The sequence below is a fragment of the Mauremys reevesii genome, linkage group 8 (genome assembly GCF_016161935.1).
Source record: "Mauremys reevesii isolate NIE-2019 linkage group 8, ASM1616193v1, whole genome shotgun sequence".
NCBI classification, from domain to species: Eukaryota; Metazoa; Chordata; order Testudines; family Geoemydidae; genus Mauremys; species Mauremys reevesii.
In genome coordinates, this window is record NC_052630.1 from 107077758 (window position 1) to 107105025 (window position 27268).

At 67.8% G+C, this 27268-nt stretch overlaps 1 protein-coding gene across 2 annotated transcripts in view; it reads left to right on the forward strand.

The window, feature by feature from the left end:
* Window positions 1–27268, forward strand: part of SLC6A9 (solute carrier family 6 member 9) — a 45052-nt gene that overhangs the window by 11804 nt on the left and 5980 nt on the right. For both annotated transcript variants that reach the window (XM_039485970.1, XM_039485971.1), the window contains exons 3-8: window positions 20600–20756; window positions 21496–21627; window positions 22628–22883; window positions 24089–24221; window positions 26006–26140; window positions 26870–26973. In XM_039485970.1, the coding sequence (XP_039341904.1) occupies window positions 20600–20756; window positions 21496–21627; window positions 22628–22883; window positions 24089–24221; window positions 26006–26140; window positions 26870–26973 (917 nt within the window). The remainder of the gene's footprint in view (window positions 1–20599; window positions 20757–21495; window positions 21628–22627; window positions 22884–24088; window positions 24222–26005; window positions 26141–26869; window positions 26974–27268) is intronic.

The following is a 27268-nucleotide window of genomic DNA, read 5'->3' on the forward strand; positions in this document are numbered from 1 at the left end:
AAAATGGTTCTCTCGATCCCAAAGAATCAAGCCCCAGACCCAGGTCAATATACACATCAGATCTTACCCACAAATCACGCTGTTGCCAATCCTTTAGAATCTAAAATCTAAAGGTTTATTCATAAAGGGAAAAAGGTAGAGATGAGAGTTAGAATTGGTTAAATGGAATCAATTACATACAGCAATGGCAAAGTTTATGGTTCAGGCTTGTAGCCGGGATAGAATAAACTGCAGGTTCAAATTAAGTTTCTGGAACATCCCCAGCTGGGATGGGTCATTCAGTCCTTTCTGTAAAGCTTCCGTTTGTAGCAAAGTCCCTCCAGAGGTAAGAAGCAGGATTGAAGACCAGATGGAGATGAGGCATCAGCCTTTTATAGGCTTTTCCAGGTATAAGAACCTCTTTGTTCTTACTGTGGAAAATTACAGCAAAATGGAGTCTGGAGTCACATGGGCCAGTCCCTGCACTTTGCTGAGTCACAAGGCGTATCTGCCTCCTCTCAGTGGGTCAGTTGTGTAGCTGATGGTCCTTAATGGGCCATCAAGCAGTAACACCAACTTGTCTGGGATGTTTCCCAGCAGCACAGCACCAATCTGAAATACAGACAGTACAGAGCCAATACTCATAACTTCAACTACAAAATGACACATGCACCCAGACAGCACGATCCTAACCAGCAACCCAGCACCTGGTCTTAGACACCTTAGATGACCCCTTTACCTAAGATTTGGTGCCACTACAGGACCTTGGTTGCAAACCCTGTTCTATATGGTCCCATTATATCAGTAACGTCACAGGGGGCAAGCTTGCCCCCAGCCCAGAGAGGGAGGCAAGGAGGATGGGCCCGATCCTCTGCCCCCTGCGGCACTGGAGGGGTGGGGCCAGGGAGCCACGCCCCAGCGTGTCTGTGCTGATGCCAGGGCGGGAGGAGGCCGGGCCCGTGCCCAGCCGTGAATCCCGTTGGCTCTTGGGGGTGGGGGCCGTAGAGGGGCCTGAGGAGAGCAGCCTGCTGCCCCTGTGCCCAGCGAGAGGCCAGGCAGCGCAGGCCTGGGGGCTGGTACCCCACTGCGGGAGGCAGCTCCTTGGGCCGCACTCCTGGCCCGGATAGACCAGCTGGTGGGGCGGGGGAGAGGGCTGCTGTCTCATCGGGGCAGCGCCCACCCCAGTGCTGCAGGGAGCTCTGGCCTGGGGGCGCTAGGGGGTGCTAAGGGGTCTCCAGGGAAGGTCCTGAGCACGTCGGGGCATTGGCACAGCTCCCCGCTCCTGTCCGAAGCTCTCCTGGGTCTGGTCCCCGCTCCCCCAGAGGGGCTGCAATGGGTTCCCGGGGAGCAGCCCCCACCTGCGTTGGGGGGTCGCCCCAGCCGATGGGGCCAGGGCGGGGGGCTGATGGGTAAGGACGTTCTGTTTTGTCCTTGTAACCGTGGGCTTTGTTTGTTGTCCGGCCCTGCCAGCGGCGCCGGACTCCTGGGCAGCTGCCGGGAAGGGGGGGGGCAGGGGAAGGAGGGGTCGCTGGCTGGAAGGGGCAGGGGGAGGCGTTTGTGCTCCATCCGACTCTGAGTCCTGGCTCGGGCACCGGTGCCACCTGGGTGTGGGCGCCCCTGGCAAAGCCCAGGGGGAGTTAAGGACTAAGGGGCAGGCGCATCCCAAACAACCCACCCCCTGCCCGGCTGCAGCGCAGCGCAAACCACACTTGGCCGGAGTGTGTTGCCCAGAATAACAAGGGGCTGCATGGGGGGGCCACCGGGGGATTTTCTGCCTGAGTGCCCTGGGAAAATGGAGTCCACGCCAGTTGAATGGAAAAGTCGGCCCAGGGCTGGCTGTGCCTGGCACCGCCTCTGCACAGCAGCGGTGCCCTCCCCAGGCCCCCACTCTGCACCCACCCTGGGGCTCACTGGTGCACTCAGGGGTGGCATGACAGGAGCCTGACCGGGAGAGACCTTCGGGGGGAGGCGCCCGCGGTCGGGGCAGGCGAGCAGCAGTCTGTGCATGCGGCCCCAGCCTTGGCCCGCGCACACAGCAATCACCAGGCGCACTCAGCCCCCGCCTCTCCGCCAGTCCAGCTGCCAGAGCAGAGGGGGGCTGACCCGTCCCAGGGGAGTTCTCGTTCTGGTTTCTGACAGTGTTTTCACTCTCCCCGCCTGCATCTTTATCAATGTCTCTGGAGAGTCTTGTTACCCGTGAAAACATCCAGTCGCTCTTGGAACCTCACAGAGGTCTTGGCCTCAACTTCCTGTGGCAGTGAGTTCCACCGGCTGATTGTGATTGCCTCTGAGTTCCCCTCTTTCCATTGAATTAAATGGCCTCTGGGTCTTGTCCTGGGAGCAAAGCCCTTCGTTTCCCATTTGTGTTTTGTTTAAAGCTTCCCAGGGATGGATCAGGGTTTATGATAAAAACTGGGTGAAAATCGGCACAAAAAAGTAACTCTTTAGGTTTGTGGGTAAATATCAGCATCCATCTTAGGGGTGGGAGGCAAAAAAAAAGCAGCGAGTGAGAACATGAGTTCTGAAAGCAAAAGCCGGTGAAGGCTGTGGTGTATTTCCTGGGCTGTGCTCTGCGCACACACTCACACACGCGTGTGTCTTCCACGCCATTGCCTTACGCTGAGACAGCCTGGCCTTCACACGTGGATTAGTTCCCTGTTTACACAAAGAGCCTGGATTATCTGAGCAGGATCGCACCTTCTGGGGCTGGAGGGGCCCAACCTGTGGGTGACAATCAGTGCCCCCTGGAAAGGAGGCGCCGTAGCTGGGAGTCAGGGGAACAGCTGGGCCCAGACCCTGTCTCTGGCCCAGTCGGTATTTTACAGACTTTGATGCCGTCTCCTCTCTGAGGGCGCCGTCCCAGTCGTGTTCCTGCTTGTTCCCGTCGCTCATCTCTGACCCGCTCTAGCCTCTGATGGGGTGGGGTGGCCGGTGCTGCAGGTGGCGTCCAGCTGAGGCCACCCCACTGATTTCTAGGGTCTAGGTAGTGGGGACTGTCGCCCCCCCCCCCCCCCCGGTCTGTGGTTTGGGGTCAGAACAAGCACTGGCGCTGTGTGACCCAGCCACACCCAGCGCGGGGGCAAGCGGGGGATGTGCCCGGGCTGAGCAGGGATCACTGCGCCATGGCTGTTGGCGTGTGTCCTCGGGGCGTCTGACGGGAGCACGGGAGGGAGTGAGCACGGGGTGTGGGCGTTGCAGAGGGGTGCCCCGTGCCAGCGCCGCAGCTTGGATGCAGGTGGTGACGGCTTTACAGTTAGCACTTTGGGTCACCCACCTCCCCGTCCCCTGGCCATTCCTCGCCCTCCGGCCATGCGCTGCTGGCTTCTCCCTGGCTTTGCCAGAGCTGGCGAGTGCGGGGTGGGCCGGGGCTGACCCGGAGGCCCGTGCTGCCTGGAGAGCTGGCACCCACGTGTCCCTGCGAGTGACAGCCCAGAGCTGGCCGTGCCCATACATGTGTGCTGCTGACGTGTGATCGTGTGGCCCCCTCCGCCCACTCCCCGGACCCCAGATGGTCTCCAGAAAGCCCAGCCCCCCTCCACGGTCTGTCATTCACGCCTCGCTGGGCACCTTGGACGCATTCTCCCGAAAGGGAGCTTGGCTGCCTCCTGCCTGCCCGGGAACAGCTGGGGTGCTCCGAGCTAAGCGGGGGGGCACGTCGGCGCCAGGCGGCCGGGGCAGGGATGTGTCACGGGAAGAGAGGGACCCCGGCGCGACCCCTCCACTAGGCAGGCACTGGGTGGGCAGGCAGCCCCCCGCGTGGGCAGGCCAGGGCGCTGGCAGAGCCGCCCCCCGGAGGGGGCAGCTGGTGATGGGAGGAGCTGGGTGAAGGGCTGGAGGGGAGCCCCAGCTCCCCAAACCGCTGAGCGGAGCCCGCCTGGGAGCCAGATGGCTGGGCTGATGGGCAGTGACCTCGCCAGGCGTTGCCATGGAGACAAGTGTGATGTCGCAAGTGGGGCCTGATGATGTCAGGAGAAGAGACGAAACAGCCGGCGCGGGGCTCCTGTTCCACACGGACCCCTGGGGCGGGCGGGGCTGCAGCTCGCTAGGGAAGCCCTCACCCGACGGTGCGGGGTGGTACCTGCCTCTGCAAGGGGCAGCCGCAGAGCCGGGCCCTGCAAACCCAGCAGGCTGCCCGCAGGCACTAGGGTGAGGGGCGAGAGCCTCGAGAGACGCTCTGAGCCCCCGGGGGGTGGGGGGGAGCAGTGCCCGGGTGCATCCTCGGTCTGCCCTGGGCACCGGGCAGCTCCTCTCTGGGCAGTGCTGGAGCCTCCGTTCCCCACAGGCCTTCCCGCGCGCCCCTGCCCCCCAGCCCTGGGACCCGTCAGCTGCACTGCCCCCGGGCGGGGCTGGACGAGGCCGGTGACCCCGGTGTGTCCTCAGTGTGCGTTGGGCACCAGTGGCCGGCCCATCCTGGGCCAGGCCTGCCCAGATCTTCCTCACCCGGCACCCCAGCGCCAGCCCCTCGCTGCCCCGTGTGCCAAGATCAGGGCCCTCAGGCTGCCCTTCCTGCAGCCCCCACCCTCTCTGCCCTGCTCATCCCGCCCCCACCGCACCCCTCCAGCCCCCTTTGTCTCCTCCCACTGCCCTGGCAGCACGAGCCCCCAGCCACCCCCGCTCAGCTCTCTCCCGCCCTGGCAGTTTGGTAACAGGTCTCGGCCTAGCTCTGATTTACCAACGGCCAGTGGCACTTACACTACCGGGCACGTGACATCACCACCTTATTCCTTATTTAATCGCCCTCATTTCTTCTTGTAACTTAATTATTCGCCATGTTTAGCAGTGGCCACTTACAGCTCAACGCTAGCGTAGAAACCAGCCCGACCCGAGCAGTGACCCCGGCTCCTGGGCTGCCCGTGCCAAGCCAGTCCCTGCCAACGCCTGCCCCTCGCCATCTGCCTCTGCAGGTTCCCCTCCCGTGTTACCTGCCTGGCTCGTTCCGTCGCAGCCAACGCGGCACTGCAGCCCGAGGCTACCGGGGCCGAGCCGCACGTGGCCGCCAGCCACACCCCGGGGTTCTGGGGCAAGTCCCTTATTTTATAGGCTAGTAAAACTGAAACGGCCTCAGCTGGAGCCGTGCTGGGAGCCTCAGGAGCTGCATGTGGGGAAACTGGCCTGGACACAGAGAGCGCCTGGCGTCGCCGCTCACCCCCCAGAACGTGCCAAATAGACGGGAGAAATCTGGGTGCCCCCAAGCATCACCTCTGCAACGTATCCAGTTTGGGGGGGACAGCGCCCCCCAGTCTCTGCCCCGGCGCCCACCCGCAGGGGGAGGAGACGTTAAAGGAATGCGACCAGCGAGCTGGGCCGAGCCAGGCCACAGCCCTGTGCCCCCTGGATGCTGGCTGCCTGTGGGCACTGGGAGCAGGCTGCCCGCTCTTGCAGGGGGCTGGAGGCGAAGTCGCCCCTGTCCCAGTCTCTCTCTAGCCCGCTCCCTCTAGCAGAGGGGCAGGCTTGGAACCAGCCTTCTGGGCTAATGAGCCATGTCTTCATTAATGGGGTGGGGAGCCACTCGCCCCCTGGGGGCTCAGAGGCAGTTGTGCTGAGTGCCATGCCTGGCATCCCTCTGTGCCACGCCTCCTCCTGCCACCCCATGCCCCTGCCATGCCTCCTCCCACTACGCCTCCTCCCACCACCCCATGCTCCTGCCACGCCTCCTTCTGTCACGCCTCATCCCGCCACCTCATGCTTGTGCCACGTCTCCTCTCGCCACCCCATGCTCCTGCCACGCCTCCTCCTGTCACACCTCATGCTCCCGCCATGCCTCCTCCCACTACGCCTCCTCCCGCCACCCCATGCTCCTGCCACGCCTCCTTCTGTCACACCTCCTCCCGCCACCCCATGCTCTTGCCATGCCTCCTTCTGTCACACCTCCTCCTGCCACCTCATGCTTGTGCCACGTCTCCTCCCGCCACCCCATGCCCCTGCCACGCCTCCTTCTGTCACACCTCCCCCTGCCACCTCATGCTTGTGCCACGTCTCCTCCCGCCACCCCATGCTCCTGCCACGCCTCCTTCTGTCACGCGTCCTCCTGCCACCCCATGCCCCTGCCACGCCTCCTCCTGCCACCCCATGCCCCTGCCATGCCTCCTCCCACTACGCCTCCTCCCGCCACCCCATGCTCCTGTCACGCCTCCTCCCGCCACCTCATGCTTGTGCCACGTCTCCTCCCACCACCCCATGCTCCTGCCACGCCTCCTTCTGTCACACCTCCTCCTGCCTCCTCATGCTTGTGCCACGTCTCCTCCCGCCACCCCATGCTCCTGCAACGCCTCCTCCCACTACGCCTCCTCCCGCCACCCCATGCTCCTGCCACGCCTCCTTCAGCCACCTCATGCTCCCGCCATGCCTCCTCCCACCATGCCTCCTCCTGCCACCCCATGCTCCTCCCACCATGCCTCCTCCTCAACGCTGGGCACCAGCACTACTGGGACACGAGGCTGGAGGAGCCTCAGGGCTGAGCCCACCTGGCAGCCCCTGTGTGCCCAGGAGCCCAGAGTCCCTTCAGCCTCGGGGGGCGTTGCACCCCATGCCCCACAGGCTGGGGGGCTCAGTCCCCAAGTCACCAGGTTTGCAGACGTGCCCGGTGCGCATGCGCACGTTGGGGGGTGTCACGGACTCGCTCTAGCTGCTCACCGCCTGCCCCCCACCCCCTTCCCCGGTCTGCACCACGCCCACAGGCCCAACACCAGCTGTCACCCCGGGGTGTGCTCCTGCCCCTGCCCCTGCCCCCAGCTCCAGCTCCCAGCAGCACTGCCAGGCAGACGCCCTGGAACAGGTGGGCCAAGGCCGGGGCAGGCGAGGGCAGGGGATTTAAATAGCAGCAGGAATCTGCACACGGTGTGGAGCTGGCTGGGCCGGGACACGGACACGGGGCCCCGAGCCAGGGGCTGCCCCATGGAGCCAGGCCAGGGCGACCTGAGCGGCGTCAGGGCGTTGGCAGTGCCCCGGGGACAGGCTGGGCCAGAAGCCCCCATGCGAGAGGGGCGGGGCGGGGGGGGGGTGAGGGAGGAGGCTCAGGCTCGGCAGTGGCAGGTGAAATAGCCCAGTGCCCGCAGCCCTGGCGCCGAGCTCTGATGTCTTGGGTCTAAGCTAATTCTCCATTCCCCACCGTCGCCCTCGCCTGCCTGTGGCAGGGAGTTCCCCAGGCCGGTGCTGTGTGCCAGGGAGCAGGGGGGTGGGGTGCCAGGAGCAGTGACCCCATAGTGAGAGCGAGGCTCTTTCCTGGCTTTGGGCTCCTCACAGCACTGAGCGAGCCCCTGCCTGTGGCCAGCGGCTCCGGGGGGGCAAAGCTAGGCAGTGGGTGGCCAGCTCAGCCAGGGGAGGGGTGAGCTGTGGGACTGTTCCCGGCAGGGAGGGGCCGGCAGGGCCAGGCCCTGAGAACTGGGGGGCAGGTCTCCAGCAAGGTCCCAGCCTGCCCCTCTCTCCTGGGGTCCCCGGATTCCTGTGGCAGGGTGGGGGGCACTGGTAAGGTCCATCTTTCTTGGGGGAAGAGGGAGCTGGATGCCAGCTTGGAGACAGGGTCCCCTGATGCCGGCTGCTCTGGTGGGCACAGGTGGGGTGGCCAGCAGCACCCTGCACTGCACAGCCCCAGGTAGATGCTGTGGGCCCAGGCAGGGGCTGGGCGGGGCGGGAGGGAGCTCTGCCAATGCAGGGGGGAGGGGCTGTGAGCAGCTGGGTCCCGCTAATGAGGCTTCATTAAGGCCAAACTACGCTGGCTGCACAGCCGGGAAGGGGGGGCACCCCCTGCTGACAGCTCTGGTCTCAGGGGAGCGGGCACCCAGCCTGCCACTCCCCCGCTGTCAGACCAGTGCCCTGGAGCAGAGCCCAGCTGGGTGGGCAGGTCTCTGGGGGGTCTCAGGGGGCAGCTGGCCCTTGCAAGCTGAATCCCCATGAGCCGCAGCCCCCGACCCGCCAGCCCCTCCTGAAGCCGAGCTGCCCCGGTGCCGTCCTGGGGGAGCCCAACGGGCCGCCGGGGCCCTGCGCCGCTCACGGCTATTTAGCAAAGGGCCCCGGAACGCTGAGGCCAGAGCTGCCAGCAGGGGGCGACCCTGGGCTGAGTCCCTCGGGGCCAGGCCACGATCCTGGGGGGCTGGGAGAGAGATGGCGAGTCAAGCTCCCCCTGCCCCCAGCTGGGATCCCTCACTCCCGACCCACAGCCCCCTGCTGCCCTAGACCTGCCCCCCAGCTCTGCTGGGCCCCTCACTCCCGACCCACAGCCCCCTGCTGCCCTAGACCTGCCCCCCAGCGCTGCGGGGCCTCAGTCCCGACCCACAGCCCCTGCTGCCCTAGACCTGCCCCCAGCTCTGCTGGGCCCCTCAGGCCGGACCCTCAGCCCCCTGCTGCCCTAGACCTGCCCCCCAGCTCTGCTGGGCCCCTCACTCCCGACCCACAGCCCCCTGCTGCCCTAGACCTGCCCCCCAGCTCTGCTGGGCCCCTCACTCCCGACCCACAGCCCCCTGCTGCCCTAGACCTGCCCCCCAGCTCTGCTGGGCCCCTCAGTCCCGACCCACAGCCCCCAGCTGCCCTAGACCGGCCCCCAGCTCTGCTGGGCCCTCACTCCTGACCCACAGCCCCTGCTGCCCTAGACCTGCCCCCAGCTCTGCTGGGCCTCACTCCCGACCCACAGCCCCTGCTGCCCTTGAGCTGCCCCCAAGCTCTGCTGGGCCACTCACTCCCGACCCACAGCCCCCTGCTGCCCTAGACCTGCCCCCCAGCTCTGCTGGGCCCCTCACTCCCGACCCACAGCCCCCTGCTGCCCTAGACCTGCCCCCAGCTCTGCTGGGCCTCAGTCCCGACCCACAGCCCCCTGCTGCCCTAGACCTGCCCCCCAGCTCTGCTGGGCCCCTCAGTCCCGACCCACAGCCCCCTGCTGCCCTAGACCTGCCCCCCAGCTCTGCTGGGCCCCTCAGTCCCGACCCACAGCCCCCTGCTGCCCTAGACCTGCCCCCCAGCTCTGCTGGGCCCCTCACTCCCGACCCCAAGGAGCCCTCTCTGTCCCTGTCCTTAAGTCTGTCTGTCCCTGTGTCACAGAGTGTGTGTGGGGGGGGGGGGGGTCAGGGCCCTGCACCCCCCACTTCCTGCGATTCACCGGGACTCTCAGGCAGCCACTGACACAGACGGTTTATTAGACGAGAGGAACAGTTCAAAACAGAGCTTGTAGGTACAGTGAACAGGACCCCTCAGCCGGGTCCATCTTAGGGGGTGGAGAGCCCAGACCCAGGCTCTGGGCCTCCCCCCCCCTCCAGCCAGCTCCAAACTTGAACTCCCTCCAGCACCCTCCCACCCCCCCCCCCCCCGGCCCCTCCAGCCTTTGTCCAGTTTCCGGGGCAGAAGGTGTCACCTCCCGGGCTCAGGTTACGCGGGGCAGCCGCCAAGTGTCATCCCTCAGTGAAGTTCCCCCTTATTTCCCATCCCCATCTGGGATCAACGCAGACAGTAAACTAGTAAAACTCCCCCACAACATTCCCAGGTTAATTCTCCCTTCTCCGTCACACCCTCCCCTAAGTCTGTCACCAGCAGGGACCAGTACAGCCTTCTCCCCAGGGGGTAGGGGAAATGGGGAAACTGAGGCACGGTGGGGGGAGCTGCAAGGGGTCGGTGGCCTCCCTCTTCGGGAGTGCTCTTGACCAGGTGACAGGCTGGAGACACTGGTGATAGGAGTGGTGGGGCCCGATCTGGATCTGTGGGGGCACCGGAGAGCAGGATCGGGGAGGCCAGGGAGCTGTCTGTCTCCCGCGTGCTGCGTGGGGTCGGGTGGGGGAGAGTCACATCGAGCTGTGTAGCCTGCACCCGCCTGGCACTTGGAGCTTGTGATGCTCCCCCCCATCTCACAGTCCCTGGGGTGCAGCCCCCATGGGTGCTGGCTCGCTGACTGCACTTGGCTTAGGTGCTGGAGCCTTGTCCTGAGGGGACGGCTGCTGGGTGTGCCATGGCCCGGAGCCAGGGGCTTGTGCCAGCGGGGCCTGGGGGGCGGGGGAGCCCTGGGCACTGCCAGCCCCCTTGCTGGGGGGCGAGCTATTCTGCTAGCGAGAGAGCCGAGCCGGGGGGGGCCGCGCTGTGCCGGAGGAGCTGAGCCGAAAGTAATGCCAAGTCCCCGAGCGAGCGAGCGAGCGAGCAGCGCGCGGGGGAGGGGCCGGGCCGCTCGCCCTTTGGCCGGCTGAGCCCAGGGGTGTGAATGAAGCTGCAGAATAGCGGCTCCGAGCGGCTCCCCCAGGATGGCGGGCGCCGGCGGCCAGGCCCCTCCCTGCCCCGCTGAGCAGGTCAGTGGGGAGCCGGGTGGGGGGACGGGCCCCAGGTGAGGGAGCTGCCCCTTTGTGCCCGTGCCAGGCTGAGGAACGGCATCGCCCCTGCCCGGCTGGCAGCAAGGGCCGGGCCGGGGGGTGGCGTGTGCGGATGAGCCGCTCAGTCCTGCCCCGGCTCTGGGGGGCGTCTCAGGGCACAGGGGTGCAGAATGGCAGGGCCCCCCGGCTGGCTTCCTGGGGCACCAGCGCTCCCCAAGCCGAGAGCCAACCCCCCTGTGTCCAGCTGGGGCCTGGCTCCGGGCCACGCGGGCCCCTGGGCCGGCCGGGGGGAGCCGCCTCCCCCGGCTTCTCTCCCCAGCACCGCCGAGTCGAGCCGCCTCCCCCGGACCAGGGCACCGACTAGATCCCGGCACGGCCGTGTGGGCAACCAGTGAATGGCCCCCTCCCCGCCACACCAGCCCCCTCCCCGTCACACCAGCCCCCTGCCCTGTCACACCAGCCCCCTGCCCTGTCACACCCAGCCCCTCCCCGTCCCCCCCGCCCCCCCCCCTGTCACACCCCGCCCCCCCCCCGCCACACCCCGCCCCCTCCCCCCCACCCCCGCCCCCGCCCCGTCACACCCAGCCCCCGCCCTGCCACACCCGCCCCCTCCCCTGTCACACCCAGCCCCCTCCCGTCACACCCAGCCCCTCCCGCCACACCAGCCCCCTGCCCTGTCACACCAGCCCCTCCCGTCACACCAGCCCCTCCCCTGTCACACCCAGCCCTCCCCGCCACACCAGCCCCTCCCCTGTCACACCCAGCCCCTCCCGCCACACCAGCCCCTGCCCTGTCACACCAGCCCCTCCCGCCACACCAGCCCACCACACCGAGCCCCTCCCCATCATATCCAGCCCCTCCCCTGTCACACCCAGCCCCTCCCCTGTCGCAGCCACCCCACCACACCCAGCCCCTGCCCCACCACACCAGCCCTCCCGCCACACCAGCCCCTCCCCTGTCACACCAGCCCCTCCCGTCACACCCAGCCCCATCCCCTGTCGCAGCCACCCCATCACACCCAGCCCCTGCCCCACCACACCGAGCCCCCTCCCCCTCATATCCAGCCCCCTCCCCTGTCACACCCAGCCCCTCCCCTGTCACACCCACCCCATCACATCCAGCCCCCTCCCCTGTCACACCAGCCCCCTCCCCATCACACCAGCCTCCTCTCCGTCACACCCAGCCCCCTCCCCTGTCACACTCACCCCATCACACCCAGCCCCCTCCCCGTCACACCCAGCTCTCCGTCACACCCACCCCATCACACCCATCCCCCATCACACCTCGCTCCCTCCTGGCCCCAGTGCTGTGGGCTCCCGCACTCTCCCATCACCGAGATGCAGCCAGCTCTGGGCTGGAACGCAGCAGCCCTTTAACAGCCGTGTATCTGCTTAGGAAGTTAAGGCCAATCCAAGGGGCGCAGCAGGGGCTGGGGTGCCTGGGGAGCTTCTCGCTGGGAACGTGGGGAGGATGGAAGCCCAGGGCCCTGATGGGCAAGCTGAGCTTCCCCCAAACTGCCCGGGTGGTTGGGACATGGCACGACCTGGCTGCAGGGTCTTTGCATCTCCAGGGCTGGCAGAGCCGTGGCAAGGGGTGTGGATGGCTCGGTGGAGTCAGCTGCTCCCAGGGTTTGCACCGGTTCCGATATCTCCATGTAGACAGGCCCTCATGTGGGGATCCCAGGGCTGGGCTAGCAGGGGCTGCAGGTCGGGAGTGAGGGGCACCGGCAGAGCTGGGGGGAGCCCAGGGCTGGGCTAGCAGGGGCTGCGGGTCGGGAGTGAGGGGCATGGGCGGAGCTGGGGGGAGCCCAGGGCTGGGCTAGGAGGATGTGTTGTGTCTCTGCAGCCATCTCCTTGTCATGAGCCCAGAAGCCCACAGTGCCAAATGCTCCTGGCTCCCCCCCCACACACACAGTTACACACACACACTTACACCCACATAGTTACACACACAATTACACACAGATGCACAGTTACACGCAGACACAATTACACACACACACACTTGCTGTGTTCATCTGCTCGTCTCAGGCTGCCTGTGACACAGACTGATGCACCTGCTGCTGGGGTGGAGCCCAGCCGGCTCCCTGGCCAGGTTCACGTGGCACAGGGGTGGCCCGGGGCCCGAGCTGCCATAGGAGGCGCAGGCTGGCGGGAGCTGCCCATGTCCCTGTGAAGCTAGAGGAGCAGATGGGCACAGGGCAGGCAGTGCCCCCCCAGTGGGCTCCAGGAGCTGCCACGGGAGGAGGGGCAAACAGCCCCCCCCCCTTCCCCTGTGGCTGGGCTGTCAGGCCGGCCCCCCCCTCCCCCGGAGCCTGCGCTGACCTGGGTCTCCCTGTCCCAGGGCAGGGTTGGCACCCAGGAGGTGGCAGGCTGGCAAAGGAGGGCCCCCTTGGTGCAGCTCCCCTCCCCCCAGCCAAGCTGGGGGGTGCCCCTGGGGAGGGGCTGGCACTAGGGGGCGCTGTGCTGCAGGGAGCGGGGCAGGGGCTCAGTGGGGGGCGCTGGCCCCCAGGCAGTGCTGGCACTAGGGGGCGCTGTGCTGCAGGGAGCTGGGCAGGGGCTCAGTGGGGGGCGCTGGCCCCCAGGCAGTGCTGGCACTAGGGGGCGCTGTGCTGCAGGGAGCGGGGCAGGGGCTCAGTGGGGGGCGCTGGCCCCCAGGCAGTGCTGGCACTAGGGGGCGCTGTGCTGCAGGGAGCGGGGCAGGGGCTCAGTGGGGGGCGCTGGCCCCCAGGCAGTGCTGGCACTAGGGGGCGCTGTGCTGCAGGGAGCGGGGCAGGGGCTCAGTGGGGGGCGCTGGCCCCCAGGCAGTGCTAGCACTAGGGGGCGCTGTGCTGCAGGGAGCGGGGCAGGGGCTCAGTGGGGGGCGCTGGCCCCCAGGCAGTGCTAGCACTAGGGGGCGCTGTGCTGCAGGGAGCGGGGCAGGGGCTCAGTGGGGGGCGCTGGCCCCCCAGGCAGTGCTGGTCCCAATGACCAGGACAGCACTAGGGGGCACCTCTCTGGCTTGCAAGGAGCTTTCTGCCCCTAGCCGCCCTACTGCCCAGTCCCTCCCAGCCTGTGTCCCTTTCCTCCAGTGCCACATCGTCCACCCACCCGGGGCAAATCCCAGCTCCAGGCACTTCACGCTGGTGCTGCAGGTACCCGGAGTAGGGGGGTTTCCATTTCCTCTCCTGCCCCAGGTCACGGTGCTCGGTGCTGGTGAACTGCAGCTGCCTTGTCCCACCCCAGAGCTGGCTGCATTTCAAGGCTGGCTGCTGGAAAGCACCATAGAAAGCCTGGCAGTTCGGTTTGAGAGTGTTCGGGGATCTTCCGGCAGTCAGGGTATTAGAGAAATCCACATGGCTAGAGCAAGGGGCTGAACTGCGCCTTGTGTGTGTGTGTTTGTGTGTGCATGTGTGTGTCTGTGCGTGTGTGCATGTGTGTCTATGTGTGCAAGTATGTGTGGGTGCGTGCCTGCGCGTGCACGCACACTGGGGAAGGGGAGTGGTGCACCCTGTGTTGGGAAGAGTCTGGGAAGATAGGACGGACTCCCGGCACGCTGACCCCTCCATCCCCCCTCCCGCCGGTCGCACTGGGATCCATCCTGTGCCATCACACCCAGATCCACTCGGCACCATCACCCGGGGATCTGCCCCATGCCCTGGCACCAGGATCTGCCCTGCCCCACGACCCCGGTTGTGAGCCCGGGCTGGCACACGCAGTACGTCACTCGCAGTGCGGGGTTTGCACTCTCCCTGGTCCTTAGCATGGTGCCAGTAATGTCCTGGGGTGGCCGGGAGAGCCAGGGCTGGACTCCCAGTGCCTGGGTGTGGATCCGGAGGGAATCCCGATCCTCCCCCTGCGGCCCCTGGGGCGACTCCAGCGTGAGACGTGGCTGTGACCCAGGGCAGTCTGGCCTAGTGACCCGCACTGGGGTGGGGTCAGGGCTGACTCTGGCCCAGGAAAACTCATGACCGCAGACGTTGAGCCAGTCCCTGCTGCTGGGAGTCGGGACGGCCGCCTGGAGCCCTTAGCGGATTGCCCTGTCTGCCCAGACTCCAGCCCCGGGGGGGGCGGGGAGGGGGCACGGCCAGGCGGGGCTGCCTAGGGCAGGTGTGTGGGGAGCAGGTGCCATGGCAGGATCCGAGCCAGGAAGGCTGATTGCTGTTTCCTGCTGCGCCTGAGGCCAGACCGGGGCTGTGTGTGCTCCAGCCCTGCCTCACCCCACATCTGTGGGGCCATCCCCAGCGGGCAGGGATGAGGCACTAGGTGGGGAGGGCTCGAGTCGCTGCAGAGAATTCTCTCCCGGGTGCCTGGCTGGGGGGTCCTGTCACGCTCAGGGTCTAACTGATCGCCCGGTTTGGGGTGGGGCAGGGATTTTCCCTGGCTCAGATTGGCAGAGACCATGCGGGGCGGGGGGGGGCGTTGCCTTCCCCTGCAGCACGGGACACAGGGCACTCGCTGGTTCGAACGAGGGTAAATGGCAGATTCTCTGTACCGTGACGTCTTTACCCCATGGCCAGAGGTCGGGGTCTGTTCCAGGAGGGGGGTGAGGGGCTGGGCCATGTGCGGGTCAGACCAGATCACGATGGCCCCTTCTGCCCTTTGAGCCGGGCACCGTGATGGGCCGGTGAGCGCACTGGGCCGTGATTCCCGCCTGGCCGCCCTCCCGGGCTGCTCGCTGGGCCAGCCTGAGGGGGAGGGGTGTTCGGCGAAGGCAGGGGAAGGAGCCAGGACGCCTGGGTTCTGGCCCAGCCCATGTATGATGTCGGGCAAGTCCCTTCCCTCCGGGGCCTGCGGGAGGGCGCATGGCCCTGCCCCACCCCACCAGCATCGGTGTGACTGGGCTGACGGGCAGGGCAGGCAAAGGGCTGAGATGAGCTGGCTCCTGTGAGTACCTGCACCAGTGCATGTGTGTGCGTGTGAGCATGTGAGTGTGCCTGCACATGTGTGTGCACGTGGGTGGGTGTGCATGTGTGTACATGCGACGGTGTACATATGTATGCATGTGTGTGCATACACGTGTGTACATGTGAGTGTGTGTGCGAGTGTGTGCATGTGTATACACGTGTGTGCATGTGTGTACATGCGAGTGTGTGTGCACGTGCTCATGAGTGTCCCTGCACGTGTGCACATGCACATGTGAGTGCACCCACTGCCCTCAGTCAAAGGGGCCTGGCTGTGAGCGGGGCCCAGAGCAGAGCCAGCTTCGAGCCGGGCGGGTGCCAGGGCGCACGGGGCGCAGGGACTCTGGGCTCACCGGGTGATGCTGTTGCTGGGTCCCCAGTGGGGCCTGTGTTGTGACTGTGTGATGAGGGCCGTATGCACAGCCCTGTGTCCCACGGCATCTCATTGCCTGGGCATGACTGTGGCACCATCATGCCCCCCAGGACTTGGGCTCTGGGCCCCTCCCCCGGGGAGCAGAGCTTGGGGGCCTTGTCTGCCAGGGCGGGGGGGCAGATAGGGCCTCATGGCAGGGGCCCGGCAGGCTGGGTCTGGCCCCACAGGCTGCTTTGCCCGCATGGCACAGCTGCCCCCAGGGTCATTGCCTGGGTCTGAACCAAACCCCACAGGCCGCAGCTCATCGGGGGGGGGGGGCGCCCAGTCCCTGGCCCAGGAACGCGGCTGCTGATTAGGCTGAACGACCGCCAGCCTCGTTAGCGCTGCTTCCACTGCTCTGCAAATCAGGCAATTAGCCTGCGCACGTGGGTTGCACAGCCCCCCCAGTCGCCCCGCTCCTCCTCTCCCAGCCCAGGGGTCAGGGCCGGCACGCCCCATCTCGCAGACCCAGGGAGACCCGCTCCCCGCACGTGCCAGCCCCCAGCTCCCTGCCTGCGGGGGCGAGAGGGGCCCGGGCAGGGCAGAGGACAGGCCCTGCGGGATGGAGGGGGACTGCGTGGGCTGCAGGAGAGACGTGGGCAGCTGTTCCCCCAGCAGAGAGATGAGCCGGGGCTGTGCTCCATCAGGAGCCCACAGCTCCGAGCTGAGATGCCTGCGCAATTGTGCACCTCGTGCCCACGCCAGCCGGGCACCCAGGCATGTAAACCCGGTAATGGGGCACACAGCTGTGCGGCTCCGTCACATGCAGCCGACCGGGCCCCCAGCCTCGTGGCTTGATCTTGCCAGCAGGCGCGGAGCTCCTGGGGGGTTGGGGTCACTACCTGCCCCCCCAGGCCAGGCTCCCACAGAGCCCCCATGGCACCCGCCGTGGGTCAGCACTGAAGGCTCTGGGAGCAGCACAGCGAGGCATGGGCTGGTGGCCTAGTGGTGTGTGGGGCTGGAGGGCTGCCTTGGGCCCCTGTGCGCAGCGGGGAGGGCCAAGGCTCTGCATGCCCCATGGCTGCATAGGGCAGGGACTGGGGGCCCTGGATGGGGCACTGGGACCCGCTGGGAATGGGGCAGGCTGGGAGAAGAGAGGCCCTAAGCGCCTGTCCCCCCCATGCCCTGTGAGCTGGGGGGCCGGGATCCCCGCTGGCTCTGTGTGGGTAGGACATCCCACCCGTCCCCCCGGCCAGGCTGGAGCTCCGCTGGGGGGCCGGGATCCCCGCTGGCTCTGTGTGGGTAGGACATCCCACCCGTCCCCCCGGCCAGGCTGGGGCTCCGCTGGGGGGCCGGGATCCCCGCTGGCTCTGTGTGGGTAGGACATCCCACCCGTCCCCCGGCCAGGCTGGGGCTCCGCTGGGGGGCCGGGGTCCCCGCTGGCTCTCTGTGGGTAGGACATCCCACCCGTCCCCCCGGCCAGGCTGGAGCTCCGCTGGGGGGCCGGGATCCCCGCTGGCTCTGTGTGGGTAGGACATCCCACCCGTCCCCCCGGCCAGGCTGGAGCTCCACTGGGGGGCCGGGATCCCCGCTGGCTCTCTGTGGGTAGGACATCCCACCCGTCCCCCCGGCCAGGCTGGGGCTCTGCTGGGGGGCCGGGATCCCCGCTGGCTCTCTGTGGGTAGGACATCCCACCCGTCCCCCCGGCCAGGCTGGGGCTCCGCTGGGGGGCCGGGATCCCCGCTGGCTCTCTGTGGGTAGGACATCCCACCCGTCCCCCCGGCCAGGATGGGGCTCCGCTGGGGGGCCGGGATCCCCGCTGGCTCTCTGTGGGTAGGACATCCCACCCGTCCCCCGGCCAGGCTGGGGCTCCGCTGGGGGGCCGGGATCCCCGCTGGCTCTCTGTGGGTAGGACATCCCACCCGTCCCCCCGGCCAGGCTGGAGCTCCGCTGGGGGGCCGGGATCCCCGCTGGCTCTCTGTGGGTAGGACATCCCACCCGTCCCCCCGGCCAGGCTGGGGCTCCGCTGGGGGGCCGGGATCCCCGCTGGCTCTCTGTGGGTAGGACATCCCACCCGTCCCCCTGGCCAGGCTGGGGCTCTGCTGGGGGGCCGGCGCTGGGGGGGCTGGGCGGCTCTCAGCAGATGCTGGGCTTGGCCGAGCCGTGCAGGATAAGTGGCTGCAGCCGCCCGGCTGCTCCGGGCGCTAATGGAATGACACGGTCCGGTGCCCCACGCGCCTGAGGCCGAGCCGCAGCGACGGCTGCATTGGCAGAGCGCTCGCAGCAGCTGTTAGCCATCAGGAGGCTCACCCGTGGTGCGGGGGGAACGGCCGGCGTCCCCCAGCTCCCAGTGCAGGGCCGAGAGCTTGCCTGGAGCCCCTGCCCCGTGCCCCTGGGGCAAGGAGATGCAGACAGGTCCCCTAAAGCCCTGGGGTGCCGTCTCCCTGCCCAGCCAGGCATGGGGGGCCTGGCCCGGGGTCACTGCCAGGCCCACCTGGGAGCTGGGGCAGGGCCAGGGGCCCCTCCCCGTACCTGGGCTCCGCGGGGTGGCTGGGCTGGGGGCCGCGCAGAGCAGGTGGGGAGCAGGAGGTGGGCGCGGTGGCGCTGTGTCTCTGGAGGGGGATCCTGTTTGCAGCCAGTGAGCAGGACGGGGTTCACCGGAGCTGGGGGCTCTGCTCCCAGGAGAGGAGGGGAGGGAGGGGCTCCCTGGCGCCCTTAGAGGAGAATCAGGGGACACGGGCAGGTCCAGCCGTGGTGAGTGAGGGCACCGGGGGCTCGGCTCCAGGGGCCCTGGTGCCAGGTGCCAGCCTGGCCCAGGGCGAGCTCACGGTGCGGGTGCCCCTTGCTCACAGGGAGCTGCCTGCCCAGGGCCAGGGGTGCTGGGCCCCCAGGCTGCCGCCAGCCGCAGCCGCTCCTTTGTTGGGCTCTGGTGTGAGGCTGCATTGTGCGCCCAACACGGTGCCGCCACCGGCCGCCCCGCAGGAGGGGCCTTGGGCCCGGGACAAAGCGCCATTCTTGCCCCCAGAGAATGAGCTCGTTCTGCCTGTGCTGGAAGTGCCCACCTGGCATCGGGCACCCAGCTCCCGCCCTGGCACTGAGCACTCGGTGTCGTGGGGCAGGGCCCAGGCCCCTGCTGGGGGGTGCAAAGCTGGGCAGGCATAACTGAGAGCAGCCCCAGGCCCCTGTCATCTCCGCTGTGCGTTCACTGGGCAGGAGGTGCCAGGGGGGTGGGGCTCGCAAGGGTGGCCTAGCGCTCGCCAAGGATTTTCTCACCCGCCAGGAGCCGGTCTGGTCTCCCCTCTGGTGGTCCTGGGGTGACCTAGAACCCAGGTCCCCTCCTGACTCCGTAAAAAGCGGCAGAGAGTCCTGGGGCACCTCGTAGACTAACAGACGTATTGGAGCACGAGCTTTCGGGGGTGAATGACGTGTGTCTGACGAAGTGGGGATTCACCCCCGAAAGCTCATGCTCCAAAACGTCTGTTAGTCTGTAAGGTGCCCCAGGACTCTGTGTCGCTTTTACAGATCCAGACCAACACGGCTCCCCCTCTGACACCTGACCTCCTGACTCCGCCGCTCTCCCAGCAGGGAGCTGGGCTGTGGGCCGGGTGCCAGACCCCTGCCTTGGCAGGGCACCCGCAGCCCTGTCCCCATGGGCTCTGAGCATCGGCACGCAGGGCTCAGTGGGCTCGTCCATGGCCCATACAGCCCCTTCTCCCAGCGCCGGCAATGCCCAGCACCACGTGTGGATGGGGGAGCAGGAACCCCACAGCAGCACATGGGGGACGATCCCCCACCCGGGGCCCATCCTGACCCTCCCAGCCGGGGGTCGGCTTCCGGACCCTGCCCTGGAGAGGGGCATCGGCCCCTCCCTGTGAACTGTGATGACTCTGGGCCCTCTGTCACTCCGACACACACCTCATCCCTCTTTGAGTTGAGTCTGTGACCTCGACGACTCCCTGTGGCAGCCAGTTCCACAGGCTAACACGTGCTGTATGGCAGCCGGTCTCAGCCTTCCCCTGGCAGGGAGCTGGCTTGTCTTGCGGACCCAAACTTTCACCTCCCTTAGAAGTGCCTTCTCCCCAAATCAGCGCTGGACACAGAGTGTCCCAGCCATCAGCCCTGCTCCATCGGACCCTGCAAGGAGAAAAGTGACTCTGTACCCCACCCAGGCTGAGACCCACTGCCCTGCCGACTGGGCCGGAGAAGGGAGGGGGAGAGTGGGTCTCGGCCAGGGGTGGGTCTCAGGCCAGGGGGCCTGAGCTCCTCCGGGGGGAAGGGATGTGCCTGGGTGGCAGGAGAAGCACCAGCACAGTCGGGAGTTGTGTACACAGCTGTGTGTGCTGCACACGGACACACAAGGCCAGTGTAATATTCCAACCCACTGATTTCTCCTGATTCGGAGGAATTGCCCAGTACCAGCAGCCCGGGCACGTCTCTAGTTTAGTTCTGAGTTTGGATCAAGGGGTTTTTAAGTGAGGTGTAACTTGGGGGGCGCCAGACACATCAGCCCCTGCTCTAGATCCCGCTCCCCGAGTTGGGGTGGGAACCCAGGAGTCCTGCCCCCCCCAACCCCCCAGGGCCAGCTTCCCCACCCCCTGGGCGCCCTCCCCTGTGGGGGTGTCACTTTGGCCCCCAGGGGGCGTGGTGGGGGCAGGGGGTCAATCCCTTCCCCCTGCGGCTCCAGGCTCACAGAGCCGGAGGCTCCGGCTACCCAGCGGGCCCCGCAGGCCGGGCGGGGGGGCGGTGGGAACAGAGGCGGCTTTGTGCTGCCTGGGCTCAGCCCTGCTTTGTATGAGCCGCAGCCTCCGGCTTCCCTGCAGCCGGGTGGGGGGGCACAGCTGGGGGGCCACTGCCACCTCCCCCTCCCCTTCCCTTCCCTGCAGGGCTGGGGCCCCCTCCCCTCCCCTCCCCCACCTCCTCCCTGCAGGGCGGGGAGCCCCCAGCATCTGGGGAGGAGGATTGGAGCAGCCATGGGGGGGGAGCTGGCAGCATAACACAGTATCTCCCCTCCCTAATTTCTCCCACGGGGGGGCTGTTTCCAGCTGGGCAGGGCCCTGGGGGTGGGGGCACCCCATTGCTAATGGCACTTGCCCCCTCTCTCTGCAGAACGGCGCCGTCCCCGGGGAGGCCACCAAGCGAGACGAAAATGTGAAACGGGGCAACTGGACCAACCAGATTGAGTTTGTGCTGACGAGTGTGGGCTACGCCGTGGGGCTGGGCAACGTGTGGCGCTTCCCCTACCTCTGCTACCGCAATGGGGGAGGTGTGTGCCCCACTGCGGCCTGGCAGCAGGAGCGGGCGGGGCCAGCAGGGGGCGCTGCTGCGGGGAACGGGCGGGGTCAGCAGGGGGCGCTGGGCTGCGGGGAGCAGGGGGCAGCAGGGGGGCTGGGCTGTGGGCAGGGGGCAGCAGGGGGCGCTGGGCTGCGGGAGCAGGCGGGCAGCAGGGCGCTGGGCTGTGGGCAGGGGCAGCAGGGGGCGCTGGGCTGGGCAGGGGCAGCAGGGGCGCTGGGCTGTGGGCAGGGGCAGCAGGGGCGGTGGGCTGCGGGGAGCAGGCGGGGTCAGCAGGGGGCGCTGGGCTGTGGACAGGGGGCAGCAGGGGCGCTGGGCTGCGGGCAGGGGCAGCAGGGGGCGCTGGGCTGCGGGGAGCAGGCGAGGAGCAGCAGGGGGCGCTGGGCTGTGGGCGGGGGGCAGCAGGGGGCGCTGGGCTGAGGGGAGCAGGCGGGGGCCAGCAGGGGGCGCTGGGCTGTGGGCAGGGGGCAGCAGGGGCGCTGCGCCAGGCGGGGGCAGCAGGGGCGCTGGGCTGCGGGAGCAGGCAGGGGCAGCAGGGGCCAGCAGGGGGCGCTGGGCTGTGGGCAGGGGGCAGCAGGGGGCGCGGCGCTGCGCTGCGGGGAGCGGGCAGAAGGCAGCAGGGGGGCTGGCACTGCAGGGCAGGGCTGGCTCTCAGGGCCAGGGGGCGGCAGTGGGTCCCAGCTCTGCCCTCACCCTCTGTGCCTCGCCCCCAGGAGCCTTCATGTTCCCCTACTTCATCATGCTGGTCTTCTGCGGCATCCCCCTCTTCTTCATGGAGCTCTCCTTCGGGCAGTTCGCCAGCCAGGGCTGCCTCGGCGTCTGGAGGATCAGCCCCATGTTCAAAGGTGAGAGGGCGCTCACGCCCCCACGGCGCACGCTCACACCCCTATGGTGCACGCTCACGGCGCACGCTCACGCCCCCACGGCGCACGCTCACATCCCCACAGCACACACTCATGCCAGGCCCTGCACACACTCACACCCAACCTGTGCATGCTTAGGACTGCTCACACCCACCCTGTGCACTTTCACAGCCCCCAGCACATGCTCACGCCCAGCCCCGCACACACTCATGCCTGCCCCAGCGCATGTTCACACCTGCCCTGCACATGCTCATGCCCACACCAGTGCACACTCATTCCTGGCCCTGCCCACACTCATGCCCAGCCCTGTGCATGCTCACACCCCCAGTGCACACTCACACCCACCCCAGTGCACGCTCACACCTGACCCTGTGCACACTCATGCCCAGCCCTGATCGTGCTCATGCACCTGCCCAACGATACTCTAGGGACCACACACCCAGGTTTGCACACACCCATTCACGCTCCTCCATGCTTTCCTACACCACCACCGAGTGCACACATTCCCTCTCATGCACCAACACACCCACAGGCTGCACACACCTTGGCACACTTGCTCCTGTAAACTCAACCTGCACACTCACCTGTGTATACATTCTTATCGCACACTCATGTGTACACTTCCTTACACACTTGTCCCTGTAAACACATCCAGCTTGTCCACACACACACACACACACACACACACATTCCCTGCTGTACACAAACAGGCTCATCTCTGAACAGCCTCATTGCATCCTCCCCTGTATGTTCACACGAGCTCTTAGACGCACTCTTGTACGTGTGCACGCACACACACGTTTGTGTGATTGGTCCTGTATGCACACACACTTCTTTGTGAACACACTTGTTGCACACTTACACACACTTGCTCTGGTACAACCCCACTCTTTTTGCTCACTCACCCAGCCCTCACTCCTGTTGTGCTCGTCCCCCCCCAGGCCTGCCCCTCCCCTCCCCTCATGTGCTGCTGTCCCCCCAGGCGTGGGCTACGGGATGATGGTGGTCTCCACGTACATTGGCATCTACTACAATGTGGTGATCTGCCTGGCCTTCTACTACTTCTTCTCCTCCATGACGCGGGTGCTGCCCTGGACCTACTGCACCAACCCCTGGAACACGCCCGACTGCACCGGGGTGCTGGACGCCACCAACGGCTCCGCCGCGCCGCCCCTCAACCTCACCCAGCTCCTCAACCACACGCTCAAGCGCGCCAGCCCCAGCGAGGAGTACTGGAGGTGCCAGCCCCACGGGGCCCTGAGGCAGACGGGACACCCAGGCCCCGGGGGGCAGGCTCTCCTGACTGCCTAGGGGAGAGGGGATTGCACTCCTCAGGGCAAAGAGGGGTGAGGCTCTGGGGGAGGGGCAGGGCTGCTGTGGCCAGAGCAGAGGTCCAGGGTGGGGCTCCGGGGCAGAAGGGTGAGGTTTTGGGACAGAGGGGTGGGGCACTGGGGCAGACAGGCGGGGCTCAGAGCTGTGGGGTGGGGCTCAGAGCAGAGGGGTGGGGCTTTGGGACAGAGGGGCGGGGCACTGGGGCAGAGGGGTGGGGCTTTGGGACAGAGGGGCGGGGCAAAGGGGCAGAGAGGCGGGGCTCTGGAGCAGAGGGGGGGGGCTTGGGTACAGTGGGGCGGGGCACTGGGGCAGAGGGGTGAGGCTCCGGGGCAGAGAGGAGGAGCAGAGCAGAGGGGTGGGACTCTGGAGCAGAGGGGCAGGGCTTTGGGACAGAGGGGCAGGGCTCTGGAGCAGAGGGGTGGGGCTCCAGGCAGAGAGGCAGGGCTCGGAGCAGAGGGGTGGGGCTTTGGGACAGAGGGCGGGGCACTGGGGCAGAGGGTGGGGCTCCAGGCAGAGAGGCGGGCCCTGGAGCAGAGGGTGGGACTCTGGAGCAGAGGGGTGAGGCTCCGGGGCAGAGAAGTGGGGCTCGGAGCAGAGGGGTGGGGCTCAGAGCAGAGGGGTGGGGCTCCAGGCAGAGAGGCGGGGCCCTGGAGCAGAGGGGCGGGGCTCGGAGCAGAGGGGTGGGGCTCTGGAGCAGAGGGGTGGAGCTCCAGGCAGAGGGGTGAGGCTTTGGGACAGAGGGGTGGGACTCTGGAGCAGAGGGGCGGGGCTCGGATCTGAGGGGTGGGGCTCTGGAGCAGAGGGGCGGGGCTTTGGGATAGAGGGGCGGGGCTCGGAGCAGAGGGGTGGGGCTCCAGGCAGAGGGGCGGGGCCCTGGAGCAGAGCAGGGTCTCTGGGGCAGAGGCGGGGCCCTGAGCAGAGGGAGCAGAGGGTGGGGCTCTGGAGCAGAGGGGGGGAGCTCCAGGCAGAGGGGTGAGGCTTTGGGACAGAGGGGTGGGACTCTGGAGCAGAGAGGTGGGGCTCTGGAGCAGAGGGGTGGGGCTTTGGGGCAGAGGCGGGGCTGGCAGACGGGTGCAGCTGGCGTCTCACGCTCGCTGTCCCCGTGGGGCAGGCGGTACGTGCTGAAGCTCTCGGACGACATCGGGAACCTGGGCGAGGTGCGGCTCCCCCTGCTGGGCTGCCTGGGCATCTCCTGGGTCGTCGTCTTCCTCTGCCTCTTCAAGGGCGTCAAGTCATCAGGAAAAGCAAGTAGAGTCTGTCCTCCCCCTCCCCTCCCTGTGCCTGGCCCCGCCCCCCAGGTCCTCCTCCCCTCCCTGTGCCTGGCCCCGCCCCCCAGGTCCCCCTCCCCTCCCTGTGCCTGGCCTCGCCCCCCAGGTCCCCCTCCCCTCCCTGTGCCTGGCCCCGCCCCCCAGGTCCCCCTCCCCTCCCTGTGCCTGGCCTCACCCCCCAGGTCCTCCTCCCCTCCCTGTGCCTGGCCCCTCCCCCCAGGTCCTCCTCCCCTCCCTGTGGCTGGCTCCGCCTCTCCGTAGCTCCTCCCCTCCCTGTGCCTGGCCCCGCCCCTCTCCGTAGCTCCTCCCCTCCTGTGCCTGGCCCCTCCCCTCAGGTCCTCCTCCCCTCCTGTGCCTGGCCCCTCCCCGCTCCATAGCTCCTCCCCTCCCAGTGCCAGGCCCCTCCCCTCTCCATAGCTCATCCCCTCCTGTGCCTGGCCCCGCCCCTCTCCATAGCTCCTCCCCTCCCTGTGCCTGGCCCCTCCCCTCCATAGCTCCTCCCCTCCCTGTGCCTGGCCCCGCCCCTCTCCCTAGCTCCTCCCCTCCCCATGCTTGGCTCCTCCTCCCAGGGCCTGGTCAGGGATCCACGGGCTCTGTGCTACACCCCGGCTTTTACACTGTCCCTTGGACAGGGCTTCAATCCAGCCGGAGCTGGTGTGGAGCAGAAGCCACTAGCCCCAGCGCCCGTTTCCCCCCCCCCCCCGGGCTGAAGCCCCGAGACCCCCCTCCCCATGGCTAAAGCCCGGAGCCCCAAGCTCCCTCACACACCCCAGCCCAGCGGCTGGGCCCAGAGCCTCGAGCCCCACCCGCTGGGCCCTGCTGAGGGGTGGGGCTGGGGGGCTACAGGAAATACTCCATGGGAATTTAAGCCCTGCCCTTGGAGGAACCCTCAGGGCACCAGCCCCCCAAGGGCCCCTGCCCCTTTCTCCAGGGCAAGCCCCGCGGCCCCACCACCGCCGGGCTCCAGCCCCCCTGCTCCGCAGTGCAGCTCTGTGCAGCGCCCCCCGACACAGGCGCCTGGAGGAGACTCACCCTGGGGGGGGGGGGGGGGGGGGGCTACTGAGAAAACACTCCATGGGAATTTGGGCCCTGCCTTGGGGGGAACCCAGGGGCACCCCCCAGGGCCCCTGCCCCCCCCTCAGGGGCCTGCCCCCGCCCCAGGGCAAGCCCGGGCCCCTGCCCTGCCGGCAGCAGCCCTGTGCAGCGCCCGCACACTCAGGCGCCTGGGAGAGACAGGCGCCTGGAGGGCTCTCTGTGACCCCGGCAGCCCTGGCCGAACGGGCTGGGTTTGGCATTCACCCGACCTGGCACTGGGAGTGCTGGGTTAGCAGGAGAGACGATGCCGCCGGGTCCCCGCTCGGTGCCGGGTCAGAGCCCCATGTCTCCGCGAGCTCCGCCCCCGTCTGTGTTCGCCAGGCTGCGAGCCCCTGGCTGGCTGTGTGGCCGTGCGGGGGTCACCCCTCAGTCGTGGGGCTCCCTTCGTGTGCCGGGCCTGCGGCTGGCTCCAGCCCTGGCAGCTCTGTCTCGAGCGCCCCCCGGGTAGCTCTGCCGAGGGGGCTGCTACGGAGCCAAACCTCCTTCCTCCCGGTATTACCGAGAACTCCCACCTTCGTCACATGCGGCTCCCCCCCCCCTGCCCTGGGCTCGCTGAGCCGTGTTCCTGGGGCAGCCATCCAAGTGGTGCCCCCTCCTCGCTCCCTGGCTGGGCTGGGCGGGGGCGGGGGCCGTGGCTGAGGCGTGGCGTCCGTCTGTCCGTCCAGGTGGTGTATTTCACTGCCACCTTCCCCTACGTGGTGCTCACCATCCTCTTCGTGCGCGGCATCACCCTGGAGGGCGCCGTCACCGGGATCATGTACTACCTGACGCCCCAGTGGGACAAGATCCTGGATGCCAAGGTGGGTCTGAGCCTGGGGCGGCGCTCTGCCCTTCCAGCCCCCAGGGCAGTGACCGTCCCCACTAGGCGGGGGTCCTGCCCCTCCCTGGGGCACAGGATCCTTCCCGTGCTCAGGCCGGGCTGGGAACACCCCAGGAATGCCTCGCCCAGGCCCCCGGCCCCCACTACGGCCCTGTATGGTCACCTGGCCCCCGCCCTGCCCCACAGGCAGACGGGGGGGGGGGGAAGGGAGAGACTCTTGGCCACACAGGAGTCTTGAGGCAGCAGCATTGGGTCCCACATGGGCCTGACCCCAGGCCAAACCCATGTCCCCTGCTAGCCTGGCCCTGGGCTACCCCGGCCCACAGCTCTGCCAGCGCCCCTCAGTCCCGACCCTTAGCCCCCCCCCCCATCCCAGCCCTGGGCTCCCCTCAGCTCTGCCAGCCTCCCTCAGTCCCGACCCGCAGGCCCCCCATCCCAGCCCTGGGCTACCCCGGCCCTCAGCTCTGCCAGCGCCCCTCAGTCCCGACCCGCAGCCCCCCCCCATCCCAGCCCTGGGCTACCCTCAGCTCTGCCAGCGCCCCTCAGTCCCAACCCGCAGCCCCCCCATCCCAGCCCTGGGCCGTCTCCGGCTACCAACGCTGGCTCTATGATGTGAGGGTGACGCTGGGCTGGGCGCCTGCCCCATGGCATTGTGGGGGCGAGACGCCGCTGCCCTCTCTGGCAATGGTAACATCTCTGTGTCTGCCAGGTCTGGGGAGACGCTGCCTCTCAGATCTTCTACTCGCTGGGCTGTGCCTGGGGCGGGCTCATCACCATGGCATCCTACAACAAGTTCCACAACAACTGCTACAGGTCAGCCTGGGCCATGCCCCCGACTCCCACCCCCTGCTGAGCCACGCCCCCCGACTCCCACCCCCTGCCGGGCCAGGCCCCGACTCCCACCCCTGCCGGGCCACGCCCGACTCCCACCCCTGCCAGGCCACGCCCCGACTCCCACCCCTGCCAGGCCACGCCCCCGACTCCCACCCCTGCCGGGCCATGCCCCAACTCGGACCCCAGCCCGGCCACGCCCCAACATCCACCCCAGCCGGGACATGCCCCCAACTCCCACTGCCCCTGCTGGGCCACACCCCGACTCCCACCCCTG